This window comes from Aulonocara stuartgranti (assembly GCF_965226115.1).
Source record: "Aulonocara stuartgranti genome assembly, chromosome: 5".
NCBI classification, from domain to species: domain Eukaryota; kingdom Metazoa; phylum Chordata; class Actinopteri; order Cichliformes; family Cichlidae; genus Aulonocara; species Aulonocara stuartgranti.
This window is the reverse complement of record NC_138943.1, coordinates 24078518-24096901: the sequence shown is the minus strand read 5'-3', so window position 1 is coordinate 24096901 and position 18384 is coordinate 24078518. Positions and strand designations below refer to the sequence as shown.

The 18384-nt window shown below is 40.7% G+C and overlaps 1 protein-coding gene across 3 annotated transcripts; it reads left to right on the top strand.

The window, feature by feature from the left end:
* The first annotated feature begins 348 nt into the window (after positions 1-348).
* Positions 349-17270, top strand: ikbke (inhibitor of nuclear factor kappa B kinase subunit epsilon). 3 transcript variants are annotated; one of them, XM_082534287.1, is made up of 21 exons: positions 349-860; positions 2355-2454; positions 2695-2832; positions 2928-3057; positions 3135-3316; positions 8532-8692; positions 8850-8960; positions 9087-9266; positions 10150-10349; positions 10545-10603; positions 10718-10809; positions 10926-11027; positions 11463-11520; positions 12133-12245; positions 12335-12411; positions 12498-12537; positions 12642-12743; positions 15946-16042; positions 16213-16304; positions 16421-16492; positions 16582-17270. In XM_082534287.1, the coding sequence occupies exons 1-21, from the start codon at positions 574-576 to the stop codon at positions 16643-16645; spliced, it is 2457 nt and encodes an 818-aa protein (XP_082390413.1). In that variant the 5' UTR covers positions 349-573; the 3' UTR covers positions 16646-17270. The 3 variants fall into 3 exon arrangements, with proteins under 3 accessions (XP_082390413.1, XP_082390414.1, XP_082390415.1); XM_082534288.1 differs by having other exon boundaries at positions 743-1020; XM_082534289.1 differs by having other exon boundaries at positions 743-1048.
* The last annotated feature ends 1114 nt before the right edge of the window (positions 17271-18384 follow it).

The following is an 18384-nucleotide window of genomic DNA, read 5'->3' as shown; positions in this document are numbered from 1 at the left end:
ACTGGATGGATTGTGGTGTAGTCACAATAACACAGTAATAAAGACGATTGCAAAATAAGTAATTTCTATATAACCCTTCCGTAAATCCGGTTGATTACAACATATTTTCCATTAGCAAATGCTTAACTCACCATTTATATCTCATTACTCCTCCTTAGTATGCCATTTATAAATACAGATCTGATACTATGATGATTATGATTAAAGCTGGCAGTGATGTAGTAGGAGTGACAGCTGTACATAGTTACAGCATGTACAGCAGTGATAGCTGTACATGCTGTAACAGGTGGATAAACATAACACAAATGGCATGCTAAGGAGGAGTAATGAAACACTTGCTAATAAAGCGCTAAAAACACACAAACAGCAAAATTAAGCGGCCAATTTTCATTTTAATCTAATTCTTTGGGGAAGTCAGTGGTGAAAGGAGCAAAATGCACAGAGATAAATAAGAGCATTCATTACCAAGTACACTTAAAACTATTGTATGGTTATGTAAGAGAGTAGCAAAGTTTTGTTGGTGTTTTTTGTTTTTTTGCTACAACTTCCCTCTAGCAAAAACATAATCCCAGTATGGCTCCTGGGTTTTCCAGCCCCAGTTTCTCTGAGCTGATCTGCGTACTCTCACGGCAGTCACTCTCACACAGGCACAGAGGGAAACTACATTTCCGCCTTCATCTAAAGTCCGTCCCACAACGTGAAGTCCGCACTTCCCAAACGATAACGCAATGCGGCCAGCTGCTGCCTCTGAACGAACCCTCCTGGATCCTCGTTACAAAAAGTGACCCACGGCACACTGAGCCCGTGTCCAGCAGCACCTCCTCTCCGCGTCTCACCTGTTCGGAAAGGAGCCCTTCCAGGTATGAAAGCTGCTTCTAACTGCGGAAGAAGTTTCACACGTAGGCGTATTTTGTTTTCATACGAGCTGGATTTACAGTAACCCAGAGGGCAGTTGGAGTTAGTAACCAACCGTCAGGGCTAAATTAAAGGACGACTGACGAGCAGCAGCAACGGGTCCAGGTGAGGTCCGGCTACAGCTCCTACATAGGTTAGTAGCGCGAGCCCTGCTAAACTAATTAAACACCTAGCTTCAAGTAGCTAACCGCGTATTAACGTCGTTTTAATAGAGCCTTTGATGTAGAAGTTTAGTAAAATGTAAAAAATCGTGTTAGTGGAGATATCCGTGGAGGTATTTGTCTACTGACAGAGCTTTAATTAATGTAACACCTGCTTTTAATGGGAAAAATGGCTGCTGTGATGACATGAACTCAACTAGCCTGTTTAAAGCGAATAAATAAATGCAAATACTAGAGGTGGGCGGATCGATTCAAAAATTGAAAGTATCGATACCAACGCCGGTATTGGTGTCAGATCGATACTAGCATAATAGGATCGATACTTTGTTTTTCTATTCTCAGTTTGACATGTAGCCCACTGCATTGTGTTAAATTATTTATTTATTTTAGAAATATAAAAAAACCTCACCTCAAACATCAATCTATCCAACATTTCCTTTCCGTTTAACCTTATTAGTGTCTCGGTGTGGGTTGGAGCCTGTCATGCATTATGAAAGATGTCTCAACCTTGTTGTGTTGACTGTCACATTGATTTTGTTTATAGCCTACAGCACATTTTAATTAATAAAAGATGACCAAAAGTGCTTTACAGACAGGCACATTTACATTCCAGGCCTCCCCAAAAAAAAAACCCAGTTTCACAATAAATGAAAAGCCGAAAGGTTTTGTTTTAACAACTAATTGTTGTAGAAAGTAAAAACCACCATGATTTAGTGATCTCTAAATCTGTTTAGAATACTTTTGTGCTGGTGCACCTAAGAAAAAAGTTAGACACACCAGTGCAACCGTGGCAAAAAGTTGGTCTTAAGCCCTGATTAGATAACTGCTTGGCTAATGCTAAATGAATGCTCAGACAACGTGATTGGTCAGTTGCGATGGTGATTGTCGACCGACACCGCTATGATGATGTAGGAACAACACCAACGCTGGGATATCAGCAGATGTACATCTTCCATTAGGACAGCAAACAGAGGAGTTTTGTTTAGAATATGCAAATTGATCCTGGTGCATCTCGTATGTCATGATACACTGCTATACCCCAGGTAAAGTACCTTTACAAGTCAAAAGGTAATGCTGGCCCTGCATTACTTGGTATCAGATTGACACCAGAATTTGCAGTATGGCAATGCACTGACAAATACTACAACAGCAGGCCGTACGGTTATCCGATACTAACCTCTTTATTTTAGCATTTGTTTGTTTTATGATTGGATAACCTTGGTTCTGTCTCCCAAGGCTTTTCTAATAATAGTAACCCTCCCTTCTCATTTCTTCCAGTATGTCAGGTATTACAGCCAGTACAATAAGCTACCTGTGGTCTGTAGACGATGTCCTCGGGCAGGGGGCTACTGCCAGCGTCTACAAAGCACGCCATAAGGTAACCACAGGATGGTTTTATCATCTCATCGTACTCACAGGAAAAGTCATTCACATCAGTGCTGCCGTCATTATTGAAATTTCAGCCTGCTTTTCTTCTTCTTCTTCTTCTTCTTTTGCTCAGAGCAATACCAGGATGTACGATAAGAAAAGCTGTGGTTTCAGAGATGCTGTTGATTGCTGACACATTTGCGCAATGCTGTGATGTATCTGTGATGCAAATGTGCATGCGTGTTTGCAGAGGTCGGGTGAACTGGTGGCCGTCAAGGTGTTTAACATAATGAGCTACAACCGCCCCCACCAGGTCCAGATGAGGGAGTTCGAGATGCTCCGGAAACTCAATCACAGCAATATTATCAAGCTATTCACCGTGGAAGAGGTAAGAATACAAAAAGATATCTATATTAAAAAAAAAGAAAAATATTAGCAACATGTAAAAGAAGCACACCTCACGGTTAATCCCTCACCTTTCAGCTGCCCTCTAAACAGAAGGTGCTGGTGATGGAGTATTGTTCAGGAGGGAGTCTCCTAAGCCTGCTCGAGGAGCCGGAAAACGCCTTTGGTCTCGCTGAAACAGAGTTCCTCACAGTATTGCAGTGTATAGGTGGGTGTGTATATGTGGTATCGGTCTGTAATTTTATGCACCTGTTCCTGAAACTTTCCACCCTCTGTTCTCTTCAGTGCAAGGTATGAATCACCTGCGGGAAAATGGAGTGGTACACCGGGACATTAAGCCAGGGAACATAATGCGGCAGGTTGGGGAGGACGGCAGGTCTGTTTACAAGCTGACAGACTTTGGAGCAGCAAGAGAGCTCGAAGATGACGAGAAGTTTGTCTCCATTTATGGAACTGAAGAGTATCTGGTAAGATAGCGGACTCACTGAGCAAACCTCTGCCAGGTTTCCTACAGTGGGGCAAAAAAGTATTTAGTCAGCCACCGATTGTGCAAGTTCCCCCACTTAAAATGATGACAGAGGTCAGTAATTTGCACCAGAGGTACACTTCAACTGTGAGAGACAGAATGTGAAAAAAAAATCCATGAATCCACATGGTAGGATTTGTAAAGAATTTATTCGTAAATTAGGGTGGAAAATAAGTATTTGGTCACCTCAAACAAGGAAAATCTCTGGCTCTCACAGACCTGTAACGTCTTCTGTAAGAAGCTTTTCTGTCCCCCACTCGTTACCTGTATGAATGGCACCTGTTTGAACTCATCATCTGTATAAAAGACACCTGTCCACAGCCTCAAACAGTCAGACTCCAAACTCCGCCATGGCCAAGACCAAAGAGCTTTCGAAGGACACCAGGAAAAGTATTGTAGACCTGCACCAGACTGGGAAGAGTGAATCTACAATAGGCAAGCAGCTTGGTGTGAAAAAATCAACTGTGGGAGCAATCATCAGAAAATGGAAGACATACAAGACCACTGATAATCTCCCTCGATCTGGGGCTCCACGCAAGATCTCATCCCGTGGGGTCAAAATGATCATGAGAACGGTGAGCAAAGATCCCAGAACCACACGGGGGGACCTGGTGAATGACCTGCAGAGAGCTGGGACCAAAGTAACAAAGGTCACCATCAGTAACACACTACAACGGCAGGGAATCAAATCCCGCAGTGCCAGACGTGTTCCGCTGCTGAAGCCAGTGCATGTCCAGGCCCGTCTGAGGTTTGCCAGAGAGCACATGGATGATACAGCAGAGGATTGGGAGAATGTCATGTGGTCAGATGAAACCAAAGTAGAACTTTTTGGTATAAACTCAACTCGTCGTGTTTGGAGGAAGAAGAATACTGAGTTGCATCCCAAGAACACCATACCTACTGTGAAGCATGGGGGTGGAAACATCATGCTATGGGGCTGTTTTTCTGCCAAGGGGACAGGACGACTGATCCGTGTTAAGGACAGAATGAATGGGGCCATGTATCGTGAGATTTTGAGCCAAAACCTCCTTCCATCAGTGAGAACTTTGAAGATGAAACGAGGCTGGGTCTTCCAACATGACAATGATCCAAAACACACCGCCCGGGCAACAAAGGAGTGGCTCCGTAAGAAGCATTTGAAAGTCCTGGAGTGGCCTAGCCAGTCTCCAGACCTCAACCCCATAGAAAATCTGTGGCGGGAGTTGAAAGTCCGTGTTGCTCGGCGACAGCCCCAAAACATCACTGCTCTCGAGAAGATCTGCATGGAGGAATGGGCCAAAATACCAGCTACTGTGTGTGCAAACCTGGTAAAGACCTATAGTAAACGTTTGACCTCTGTTATTGCCAACAAAGGTTATGTTACAAAGTATTGAGTTGTATTTTTGTTATTGACCAAATACTTATTTTCCACCCTGATTTACGAATAAATTCTTTACAAATCCTACCATGTGGATTCATGGATTTTTTTTTTTTCACATTCTGTCTCTCACAGTTGAAGTGTACCTCTGGTGCAAATTACTGACCTCTGTCATCATTTTAGGTGGGGAAACTTGCACAACCGGTGGCTGACTAAATACTTTTTTGCCCCACTGTAAATACTTTGGGGACCTTCGAATAAGTGAGTGAAGACTGATTACAGTTTATTATGTTTTTAGTGCTGGTTTGCTTGTGATAGTAGCATTAGCAGGGCTCTAGAGTGCGACCAATTAGGTCGCACATGCAACCTAATTTCTGAATGGTGTGACTAAAAAATATCCTAGGTCACACCGGTGCGATCAGCCGTTTGAGTAAAAAAAGTCTCCGCAACTCTGTCTACGTGTGGTTAACAACAGACACACATTATGCCCATATCGTGGTCTAAACCAATCAGAGATAGTCAGGGGCGGGACCTCTCTGGTTGGCCCTGGTCCAAATATTCCTGTAGGCCTAGGTGTCTATACGTTTGAAAGTGCAGGCGGATAGAGAGAGGTGAGTAGTCAATAATCAATTTGATTCATTAAATCCTGATATAATATAAATATATTTTATCAGAAACGCCAGAATCTCAAGTTAAACCTCACAAAACTATTTCAAAAACCACCAAACAGCTAAAACAGTAAATGAGAGCAGGGAAAAGGATTCCGGACAAAGACGTAAACACAAAGCATGGACCCGATGCATCAGAATCTGTGAGATGTCGGTGTGGTGTGAATAAGTCACGGTGGGACCACAGATCATCATTTAGAGCCATTTATTGTTATCAGCTGCAGCTCTTAAGCTGCCAGCCACGCATCACATCACACCACAACTTCCAACCCACAACCCCTGCTCCCCCGTGTTTTAACACAGCGGGCGTGATCGCGGATGCTGTGCAGGTGCGTCTGCATCGATGACCACGCCTCACCACAGTCGGCTTTCTCACCCAACGGCACTTATGCCCCCACGCTGTCGGGGCTGAAAGCCGACAGCTCACAGTGAAGCTGCAGGTGTTGTCTCTCTCCAACCAAAACTCACTGAAGAAGATCAAAACTACACTTCACATTTGATAAACATTGCCATTAATTCCCTCTTACTTTTGCTGTTTTGCTTCCACCATGATAAAATAACACTTCCTTCACAGCTCTTTCTCTATTTTGAGAACAGTTTCCCATCTCAAATCTGTTTTCTGCGTTATTCATTCGCTTGTTACAAACAAGTCGTGTACAGCGCTGTCGGCCGCTGTTTTTTTTAAATTGTATTTTTCCCAAGAATGACCTCTGACAAGAAAACCGAATTTCTGCTGTTTAATACTGAAGAAATGTAAACTTTTTTAAAATTATGCCAAATTGCAAAACTAGCTGTGTCTCTAATAAAACCTCTGTAACACTGGTCCAGAGACAGCATCAGATAATGAGCCACATACGATTGACTCCGAGCCAGAGCCCATTGAAAGCAAAAGGGGGAAAGTATATACAATAGAAGAGTGGCTTGACCAGTTTCCCTGGCTAAGATACAGATAAAGCTGACAACATGATGCACTGCATTTACTGTGTGGAAGGACCATGGCCGGCAATACTGCAATTGTGACTGGTGCTAATACGTTTCGAACTGAAATGCTGAGACAGCACAGTGTATCCAGAAAGCACATTATATGCCGCGATAAATGCACTGCCCAGGTGTCCCCTCTCCCCACTGCCTTTCACAGCAGGAAACAGGTCATCAGAGGAGGCAGAGATCATGATTAAGTTTAACATTGCCTGCAATATTGCCAAAGAGTGGCAAAGTGCCAAAGCACTTTAAGCACAAGCACTTTTTCAGTAACTTATCTTTCTTGTAGAACTGTGCTCAAAATAAAGAACTTTGTGCTGACAAGATTGTTAGTTAATCATTTACAAATCAATATGTCTGTATGGACAGCAATTTAAAAAAAAAAAAGTGAATATGTAAAACTGTCGTGTTAAGCGATGCGGTTGAAAGATTTGGGTGCACCTAACTTTTGTGCTGGTGCACCTAAAGCCCTGATTAGATAACTGCTTGGCTAATGCTAAATGAATGCTCAGACAACATGATTGGTCAGTTGCGATGGTGATTGTCGACCGACACTGCTATGATGATGTAGAAACAACACCAACGCTGGGATATCAGCAGATGTACATGCTTCCATTAGGACAGCAAACAGAGGAGTTTTTAGCCACCGCACACGTGCTGCCATGCAGTCCTTCAAAATCCTACTGTACGGCACTGGACTTGAATCACCTAGGAGTCAATCGAATGCTGATTCACTGTCGAGTGGACCAGAATAGAAAAGGGAGAATGTGGGGAAAAAAAATCAAAGATTTAAAAAAAAATACAGCAGGAAACGCACAGACAATAGCTGTAGTGGATACTTTCCATCGTTTTTGTCTGTGGGATGAACAACAGGACAGGGAAGAGTAGCCCACTCACTGACTGAAATACATGTTTTTTACACTGCCTTCATCGACAGCAAGTGCTCTGTGCAGGTCCACTATCCCGCCTAAAGAATAAAGCAAGCAGTGGTTAGTGGACATAGAGTTGTCTTATATTATTTTTTCAGGTTCGGGTTAGCCTGCAGGTGGCCTTGACATGGTCCGTTGCATTTATGCTCCATTTGCACTACAGTTAAAAACATTTATGATGATGCGTTTTTCCATCTGTAGGTACAGTGGTGAAAGAGTGCATTCATTCCCATCTAATAACTGGGGTCAATAAAAAGTATATAACATAACATGTTCGCAAGGAGTGTTGATTTTTAAAGTAAAAGCTTTAAATCGATACACTTTCATATTGCAATAATTAAAATGCTTCCTTCAGCACTCGGCTTGCAGCCTTTTCCCAATTTCCCCAATGGAATATCTTACCTTGTAAACTCTGATGTGAATCTCTGTGTTATGTTAGATTAGGTTGAGACCAACACCTCTGCGAGTGATTTAACCTGAGGTAGATGTGAAAATGTTTTGTTACCAGGGTCCGATTTCACAGCAAAGTGGACAGTATCCAAGTGACATTTAAATGACAATCTTCAGGAGCCCAAATTTGAATATTTAAAGGCAGCCTGCATGATCAGGACTAGGTAGCCATCTAGTGGTCAAATCTATTAGTTATAACAGCCATTCCTAAAATCAAGAGTGCTGCAGCCCACTTAAAAACCAGAAAATCCCATGGGGCTCATCTAGTCTTAAATCTTCACTCACTAATCAAAATACAAGTGATGTATTTTCTTGAAAATTTTATCAGAAAACCATAAAAAACACGATTATGGCTATAAATTTCAAATGCTACCCAGTCATATGTAACGTCTTAAAGGCCAATGTGTGACCCACCTGCCACTGGCACACAAACTTTGATACAAGAGCAGCGACTTTAGGCTAAAATAATGAGTAATATCCCAAACTCACAAGCTTTTATCGCCAGTTTTAAGTCACTTTTTATATAAATAAATATATTTATAAAAGTACATACATCTGAGGAATTTCAAACTGACCTTCTGTTGTTTCTGCGGCCCATCTGTGGTACCTTTGCACCCCACAAGGGGGCCCCAGCCAGGGAATCACTGCGTTATCAGAACAAAAGGTGAACTATGTAGACTTGACTGATACACAGTGCTGGATCGAAATGGCGCACTGTGGCTCACTATGAAGGTGCTTTGACTGTTTTCTCTTCTTCATGTGTGTGTGTAGCACCCAGACATGTATGAGCGCGCAGTGCTACGTAAGCCTCATCATAAATCTTACGGGGTGAGTGTCGACCTGTGGAGTATTGGTGTGACCTTATACCACGCTGCCACTGGGAGTCTTCCCTTCACACCATATGAAGGACCACGCAGGAACAAGCCCATTATGTAAGTTAATACATTAGAGTTCTTCAAGCCCCCAACTGAAACCACAGCTAACATCTGTACATCTACATGTACCAGCCATGATCAATGTTAGTAACTGTGCCTTAGGACATATATTTATGTATTTCCTCTGAACCATTTTGGGGGTTTTGTTTTATAGGTTCAAAATAACCACAGAGAAACCTATGGGGGCGATAGCTGGAATACAACGGAGAGAGGGCGGATCTATAGACTGGAGCTATCACCTACCTCACAGCTGCCAGCTGTCACAGTATGCCACCTAATAAAAACAACTAAATCCTATTTATACACACCTTGTCACCATCAAACCCTCATGGTTTTTTTTGTCTCTCTTTGTTGTTCCCTTTTCTTGCTCTCCCTGTCTCTGTGGCTGTAGGGGTCTAAGGGTGCAGCTGGTTCCAGTACTAGCAGGTATAATGGAGGCTGACCAGGAAAAGTGTTGGTGCTTTGACCAGTTCTTCACAGCCACCACAGATGTGTTGCAGCGGCAAGCAGTTCACCTCTTTTCTCTGCAGCAGGCCATGGCACATTGCATCTACATACACCACTACAACACGTAAGTCTGCAGAGGCCTTTATGGGTGGCCTTTTTTTTTCCTTTGGCTGTTTTTGTTTATTAAAAAAATGTAGTGCAAGCTCAGTATCTTGATGAGAGTTTGAATTTGTTACTGACAATGACGTGAAACCATTTTGTTTTCTGGAATTTATACAAGAAATACGCAGCAGAAGAACTCGCAGAATAATGAGGTGTAATATGTGTTATAGTTTTAATGTGGTAATGCCAGTAAATTCTGTGCTGAGCTGTGGATTATATCTGTAATCTCAAATTGCTTTTTTAAAGCCTTTCACTCTCAGTTCATTGAATCTGTGCAGTAGAACTCAGAGCGTTTGAGGACAGAGCAGATTTGTATGTTACGTTTGTAATTTAAGAAATAGTGATTTTTATGCAAACATAACTGCTGCTATTTCCTCATCTTTTTTCACCCCATGTTTCCTGTTTTTGTCTCTGCCAGCACTGAAAAAAAGACAAAAAGCTAAAACAAATACAATAATTATTTTACATTTATTTTTGTATAAAAATATGTCTGCAACTCAGCTTTATGGTAATCTGACCATTATTATTTTGTCATTGTTTATGAAGCGAACTAAAGGTTTAAAAGACTTACTGACACATGTAATCACCGAAATTTAATACACTTTATTTGTGGGGATTTGGACATTAATAAGAAAAACACCAATGACAAGAACAAATCAAAAGGGTATTCAAAGCCTCCAGCTCCAGGAGAAAACTGTGTGTCAAAAAGAAAGAAGTTAACTAAATAAGTTTCACTCCAAACAGCAGCGACCAGGCGCACTGAGAACAGTCTTAAGAAGCAAACTTGCTCCTGAAATTTAAAAATGTGTCTAACAAAATTAAAATCTGTCTCTCTTCTCAACCAGAGTATCAATCTTCTTCGAAGAGGTGGCGTCTCAAACAGGTATAGGGGTACAGCAACAACATCACATGTACCTCGGACATGACCTGCTCTTGGAGGGCAGCATGAAGGTGGTCAATCTTCCACGAACTTCACCTTCTCAGCCCCTCATTCTGCTCAGCTATGCAACTGATGAAGCAAACACCAGCCTGCCATTCAGAGAACGTAAGACCGAGACTTGCATAACGGAAATATGTGTGTGTTAAGTTTTGAGAAAAAGGTGTCAGTTTCTGTCTCAACAGAAATATTTTAGCTGGTTTGGTGTGAGCATGCAGTTGTTATCACACAGTTGCACAGACATGATTGCACATTTTCATGAATTCTATATTTTTTGCGATGTATTTCTTTTGTCCTCTGCAGCAGAGAGTCCCGTCATCCCGGCCAGGTTTGACGTCATGGCAGATTACAATTTCTCCAAGGTAAATGCTCCCTGTTATTACCGGTAGTTTAAAATATTATTTAATATATTATTTTATATACTAAACACTTTTCATATCTGCCTTCTTTTCCCCCCGATCCCCTTTTATTTTTAGATTGTAGTAGGTGTAGTCCACCAGTATCTGAGGATAGTACGGCTGCTGCACACGCACCGGGAGTTGCTGCTGCAGGGATATTACAGCTACATGTGAGACACAAACACAGATAAAAATTATTTGTTAGTCTTCTTGGAATTCTGGGCCTCCCGGGTGTTATTTCCCTTCAGTTTATGTTCTGCGTTTCCCTATTTTTCTTGTTTCTTAGAATGAAATTGCGCAACGAGTGCAGAGAAGCCTTGCACAGTATTGCCATGGTCACCATTAGACTGCAGTCCTGCCTCAATGCAGAACACGGGATTCGCACACTGTAAGTTTGTCTGCACACTTTTTAACCCTAAGCTGTAAAAGGCTGAAGAGGTATTGTTGTTGCAGCAAGTTTTCTGGAAATCTTGTGAATGTGATAGCTCAAGAAGGGAGTCATCTGGGATTTTCAAATGAATACATACAGTGTATCTACTAGAAGGCTGAAGGGTAGCACTGGCACCCGTAAGTGTTTTTAGAATAAGCACAGAAAATTAATTCTGTAAAAGTGCACTCGAGATGGTAAAGTGCAGTGTTTGCAATAATTCGGGCATACTTGTTACCTGAGGTAGATTTTTTTTTTTTTTTTTTATCTTGACAAATGAGGCTAGGTCTTGTGTAAACATAGACACAAAACATTTCTAATGTTCCTGATACTGTAATAATGCCATCTTTAACCTATAACCTTCCTTTCTCCTCCAATATCTGCTACATTTCTTAGAGACCCTTACACTTCAGAAAATCAAGGCTCAGCTGCTAATGGTCAAAGGTTGCGGCAGGTGAGTACCAAGAGCAAAAAACAGAGACAAGCTCGACTGATGCAGTTATACAGGTCCCAGTTAAAACTGTACAATTAAAACTCAAATTATGTCTTGTCTTTGTGAAGGTTTAATACCTTTTTGCTGGTACTGTAGTAGTAGTACTGGATGCTGCAGTTTGTGGTGCACCTGATTTACATGCTGTTATTCTAAAAACATCATAGAGGGAAAGCAGATATAATCATCCTGCTTTTTATGCTACCTATTGGCAAATATTAACACTGATTGAGTGTCTTTGAGATGGATATTTAGTTGCTACTAGAATTATAAGATACTGTATTGTAGTTCAAATTTTAGAGGATGCTAAATTTAGGTTTATTATGAATTTATATATAAACAGGCACATTGCCTTAGTGTTATAGTAAGATTTAAACCTGGTATGCAAAGGAGTTAGAGTTCCCTCGCAGTTGACTGAAATTCAATATCATGAGAGACAGGCAGACAGCATAGCTTATATTTGATGCGTCTCATATTGAATCCCCTAAATGTGAGTGCTTGAATCATAACTGATTGCACAGATTTGTGCTTTGTTGATGTGTTGTGTGTAAGAATCTGAGATGCTTGTCTCCTCAGGTTCATCAACACCTACCTTTGTACAGTGCTGGTATCCAAGAGTTTCAGAACCGACTTGATCAACTGCAGATAGAACAGGCCAAGTTGTCAGAGACTCTGGCCAATGATAAGAGGTACTATCGGGGGCAGGGATTCAAAACTGCAGAATGGACAATTGGTTTTATTTATAAGTGTTTATTAGAACTAATTTCTTTTCTTATAGCTGCCAGAAGATAGAGATGCTGCTACAGAAGATAACAGCAATTCATCAGCATTATCGTAAAGACAGGCTGACTGGCAGTATGCACAGCTTCTCTATAGATACTATAAATTTCTTGTTTGTGTTTCATATTATTCATCTGACAGATTTCTTCTTTTTCCCACAGAGCTAGCATACAATGATGAGCAAATCCACAAGTTTGAGAAGTGAGTGCGTGTGTGTGATTATGGATTTGTGTTCCCACAGCTATGCCCCAGCCTGTAAAGTACCTGCGCTGTCGTGTAATCTGTTTGTCGTTCTTCCTTGACAGAATCCACCTGTCGAGCCACATTAAGCGAGTGAAATCTCTGTTCAGAGAAGACTGTGTGCAGAGATACAAAGAGGTTTTAGACTCAACAAGAACATGGAACAGGTCAGAGCAAGCTACTCCTTCATTAAAATAACCTTTAGCAGTCATTCAAACAGTTGATCAAAGCTGATATTGTATGTTATTGATTAACCCTGGTCATCATCACTGTATATTTGTGTAACATGGAATACAGGTTACGTACTTTATGCACTTTGATTCTCTGTCTTTCAAATGTGTTTGAGTAGAAACATTTTAATTTAAAATACAGGTTAAAAACATATATGGTATAAAAGATGGGTGGAGCCACGCAGCTTGTGAAGCCTCAAACTGAGAATTTTTGCCACCTTGACCAGACAAACGATTGTGATTGACAAGTCATTATCCAGTGAATACGTGGTGACTTATCCTTCTTTTTGGCTCAAGTAATGACCATAATAAGGCTGGGTGGTTCGCTCCCTACTCCAATCGTCCTCCTTTGGATGATAGCATCACCAGCAGCAAGCAAAGATGTTATCCACCCTCTATAATACACAATATGTGTTCCAAACAAAAACACACAAAGAAAACAATTCTTACTTCCACCATGAAGAAATGTCTCCATAGTTGACACACAATACTGATTGATTTAGCCATCTGCAATTTGTTGCTGGATTTCAGCTGAATCCAGTGACATTTTCTTCAGGTTTATTTATTACAGCTCCAAATCACAACAAGAGTTACCTCAAGGTAAGGCTTAATATTTTAAGGTGAAAAAACTACAATAGCACAGAAATAACATAGAAAACACCAACAAACAGAAAACCCCCAATGAGAAAGTATTTGGCGACAGTGGGAAGGAAGAACTCCTTTTTAACAGGAAAAAGCCTCCTGAAGTACCAGGCTCAGGGAAGGGCAGCCATCTGCCGGCTGGGGGTGAGAGAAGGAAATCTGTGGAAGAGAGCCACAGATTAATAATAATTAATAATTACATCAGAGTGCTGTATAAACACATGGATAGGGAAAAAGGTGAGTTTTTCATAGGAGGCTCCAAGCAGCCTAGGCATATTGCAGCGCGACTAAGGGAGAATCCAGGGTCACTTGATCTAGCCCTACCTATAATTTTTATCAAAAAGGAAGGTTTTAAGCCTAATCTTAAGGTTTGACTTCTCTGAGGTCCTCCTCTTTTCCCCCTGGCTGGCAGTTCAGTATTCTATATCCTTTATCCAATATATCCACGGTCCCTCCTTCAGTTCAGTTCAGTTTTATTTCAAACATGTGCATTCACAATCATTACAAAAGATCATTCCATTATTTTGTTTGAAAAGGAGTAGGCAGAAGTATACACTTATTAGTCCCTACCCCCTCAAGTTTTACGTCTCATTGATTTAATTTTCTTTTAGTCTTAAATTAAACAAACAACATATGAAGCTAAAGCAAAGACAAAACAAACAAACAATAAAACAAAACAAATAAACAAGCCCCACCACAGTATAGTTACTTTCATATAAATAAAGACAGAATGGTTGCATTGGCAGATTCACAAATTATGAAACAAACAAACTAAAACACTATTACGAACAACATTACCGCCCCGGGATAACCCTGTTTTCTTCATTCTTATATTTGTTTAAAATGTGTTTTTTATATTTTATTTTAAACTGGTTTATGTTGTTACTTTCTTTAATTTCTTCTGTTAGACTGTTCCATAATTTAACTCCTGCTATGGAGATAGACATACTTTTTAAAGTTGTTCTAACACTTTGTATTTTAAAATTCCATTTCCTTCTTAAGTTATACTCACCTTCTCTTTCTATAAACAATTATCAGATTTATTTTGGAATTCAATTCAATCCAATTCCATTTTATTTATATAGCACCAAATCACAACAAAAGTCGCCTCAAGGCGCTTCATAGATACAGAGAAAAACCCAACAATCATATGACCCCCTATGAGCAAGCACTTTGGTGACAGTGGGAAGGAAAAACTCCCTTTTAACAGGAAGAAACCTCCGGCAGAACCAGGCTCAGGGAGGGGCGGCCATCTGCTGCGACCGGTTGGGGGTGAGAGAAGGAAGACAGGATAAAAGACATGCTGTGGAAGAGAGACAGAGGTTAATAACAGATATGATTCAATGCAGAGAGGTCTATTAACACATAGTGAGTGAGGAAGGTGACTGGAAAGGAAAAACTCAATGCATCATGGGAATCCCCGGCAGCCTACGTCTATTGCAACATAACTAAGGGAGGATTCAGGGTCACTGTATCCTGGATTATTTATTAATCTAGTGGCCCTTTTTTGTATTATTGTTATTGTTTGTGTATTACTTTTGTATGTGTTTCCCCAGACCTCTACACAGTAGCTCATATACGGCAGTAGTAAAGCACAGTATAATATGTGCAGTGCTTTCTTTCTCCAGTATTTCCTATCTTTCCCCAGGACGGCCATGCCCGGTGCCAATTTCCCTTGAACATAAGTAATTTGTGGTTTCCAACAGACCTTGTGGTCAATGATCACACCAAGAAATTTTATTTAATTCACTCTTTTTTTTAAATATACATTGTCAACACATATTTTTACTTTGATATTTTTCTTTTGGTTTCCAAACAACAAAAATTTGGTTTTATCTAGATTCAATGATAATCTTTTTTATATCAAACTTCTTTAATATCGTTAAATCCTGTGTGATCATCTCCAAAACACAACTCCTCTGCACATGTACAAACCACCATTTTCTCAGTAATGCTTTTTTAAATTATCTTTCATCGTCGTTATAACGTGATTGGACAATAAAAATTAAAAAGAAACCCCACCACCACCATGATTGTTTATCTATAAGCATTTGTTTCATTTGGCAGCACTGTCTGTCAGTGGATATCCAATCTCCGTGGAAAATTACTTGACGCTTGAGCAACTAAAACAGGAACAGGATGGCATTTTTGTTTACTCGTGTGGCCAGCGATAGCTTTCCCATGGCAGGCAGTGGAATAACTGGAGCAACAGGAAACTCTGGCTTAGGAAAAGAAGGTGAAGGAGTGCGAGGCCAAAAGGACACAAGGGTGAACAACATTTTTGGTATTCACTTGATGGTTAAAAATTTGAAGAAAAGGTTATTTCTATGAGGTCGTTGAGCCTTAAACCCTGCCTAGTTACCAGCCTAATGATGGTGTTTAATAACTGAAAGCAGAGTGGTCTTTCCAAGAATGGTGCAGGATGGTGGGTGTGGGTTTGAAAACCTGTCTGTTACCAATTAGGTTTACTCAAGTGTGCTTCTACATTTGTTTGCAGCCTTATGCTGGAGCTGCAGACCCGACTGCAGGACTTCAGTTCTTTCTCTGCAGGCTTAATAGCAGACTTAGAGATGAGTGAGCAGTGCCAGAATAAGGTCAGTATCACTCTTTTCATGCCTAGGAGACAGTCTTGACACCTTATGCATAAACATGGAGTCTGACATGCATTTTTCCTGTGCTGCCTTTTTGTTTGTGCTCAGTAGTTATTGTATTAGTGATGTCGAGCAAGTCAGTGACTATGTCATGTCTCATTTGTCGTCCTCAGGTTATGGACAGAATCCTTTACACTCTGCAGTCCAAAAGACCAGAACAACAGTCAGCAGTCATACCCAAAGACAATGACCAGATGGTCTCCAGGTGTGTGTGTGTGTGTGTGTGTGTGTGTGTGTGTGTGTGTGTGTGTGTGTGTTTGTGTGTGTGTAAAATTAAGACATTTCCCGACTGCCATTGCAGTATTTCTTTCTTTTTTGTAGGATGCACCATTTGAAGGAGGAAATGGAGATTCTGGTGAGGGAGCTACAGTGTAACAACGGTATTATAGAGAGGTCAGTGGTGTGACCACCTTACTGTTAACAAATCTCATCTGTCAAAGCACACGCAGCATGATGCTGATGGTATTTCTGTGGTTCCATAGCCTGGGAGCCGTGAACTCTCCTGCAGCTCTGGAGCCGACTCTGGCCAGACCTTCTACACTGTGACACAAGACCACTGTCTCTGGATCTTGCCTCTGAGAGGCGCACGCACACTCTCTGAAAATCACCTCATCTTAAGTGCCATTAATGAATGTACTGGCCTTTCAAGGACCATCTACAGTGTTTGTTTTTATCTGCTTCCTCTTCCTTTAATGATCAATGAAATGTCCTTTATCAATTTAGAAATAAGATAAGCACAAAGAGAAAGGAGGATAGGCTTCAGGTGTGTGTGTGTGTGTGTGTGTGTGTGTGTGTGTGTGTGTGTGTGTGTGTGTGTGTGTGTGTGTGTGTGTGTGTGTGTGTGTGTGTGTGTGTGTGTGTGTGAGTATAGCAGTAATAAGATCAATAAAATCTTCATTAATGCCTTAAGTGTTATTGTATTTGTAATAGGCTGCCATAGAGATAGTCAGCCAGGATCAATGAATGCATAGTCAGCTCTTACTCTGTTTTTTGTGGTCCTTTGTTTCACAGAAGAGGAAGAGTAGGCTCTGGAGAACCTTGAATAGTATATTTATCCAGACAGAGTGTGTACTAGTATGCAGGTTTTGATTATATTTGGGATATAGAAACATTATTAAAAAACAGTATAAAATGTTTCTGTACAAATCTGCTTATAAACAGGGTAATGGTTGTGCTTGTAGACTCGGTTTTTCTTTGTGTCTGTGTGTTTTTGATGAAAAAGGCCTTCCAATGATTGATCATTCCACTTGATGATGAATTTGCTCTATTTCATCTTTTTAACCCACATTTGTTTCTGTTCCTGTTGGTTTTTAAGTGGAATGATAAAATAATTCTGTGTGTTTCATCATGGGAATCCCTGTAAAAGAGAAGCACGACCATGGGGAACTCAGGACTCAACAGAGTGTCTTCTTTCTCTTTGCAGAAGGGCATTAAAGCTAACACTTCGATAACAGCTGACCAAAATGACATTATAAAGTGACATTAGCCACTGTGGTGTATGCTGGGGAAATCCCAGCTTTGTTATTTGTTGATTATGAAAGGCGGTATTTAGGGGGGAAATACTTGCTGTTTTTTCAACTTTTATTTATTTATTTGACTGTTTTGTAGTCTTTAAAAATAATTCAGTCAGAGCCAGATTTCAAACAGAAAAGTGGATGAAATCCTTTCCTGGCCCCTAATGTCAGGTTATGGTGGGTGTGAACGAATATCGTTGCTCTTAAACACCAAAAAACCCTGAAGTGAAAACGTAAAACAAGTGTGAGAAATTGAAAATGAAAGAAAGTGTGTGGGCAGGGCGTGGGCGTCCTCGTGGACTTTCTCAGATCAGTTGGGGGCGATGAGCTCAGCTGCCTCTGTGGTTATTTTTTTCAGCTCATGACGTGTTTCTGGCAAATTGGAAAACTTTACTGTTTTTAGCCCACACAAACAAGTGTAACAGACAGACTTTGTGATATTTTACATTGAGACAAAATTTGCGATACTGTCAGTCCAGAGTGAGGCCTACAAATCAGATTCATCAAATGTGTGTTTTTTACGCCTTCCGGTCAGTAATAGTTGTAGCCTGAGCCATTCTGGGTTTATTTTTTTGTTATGTGAAATAAAAACTATGCTTCTAAAATAAATATATACATATATTGGACAAGATTTGAGTTTTTGTCAGTTTGCTCAGTTTTGGTTTCACACCCTTCCTGATGAGGCTTTGGCACTAAGGTCTGTTGAGACTTGTCTTGTTGGTTAGAGACTTGTTAGTCTGCTGCCCAAAAAATGCTGTTTGTCTTGCAGTA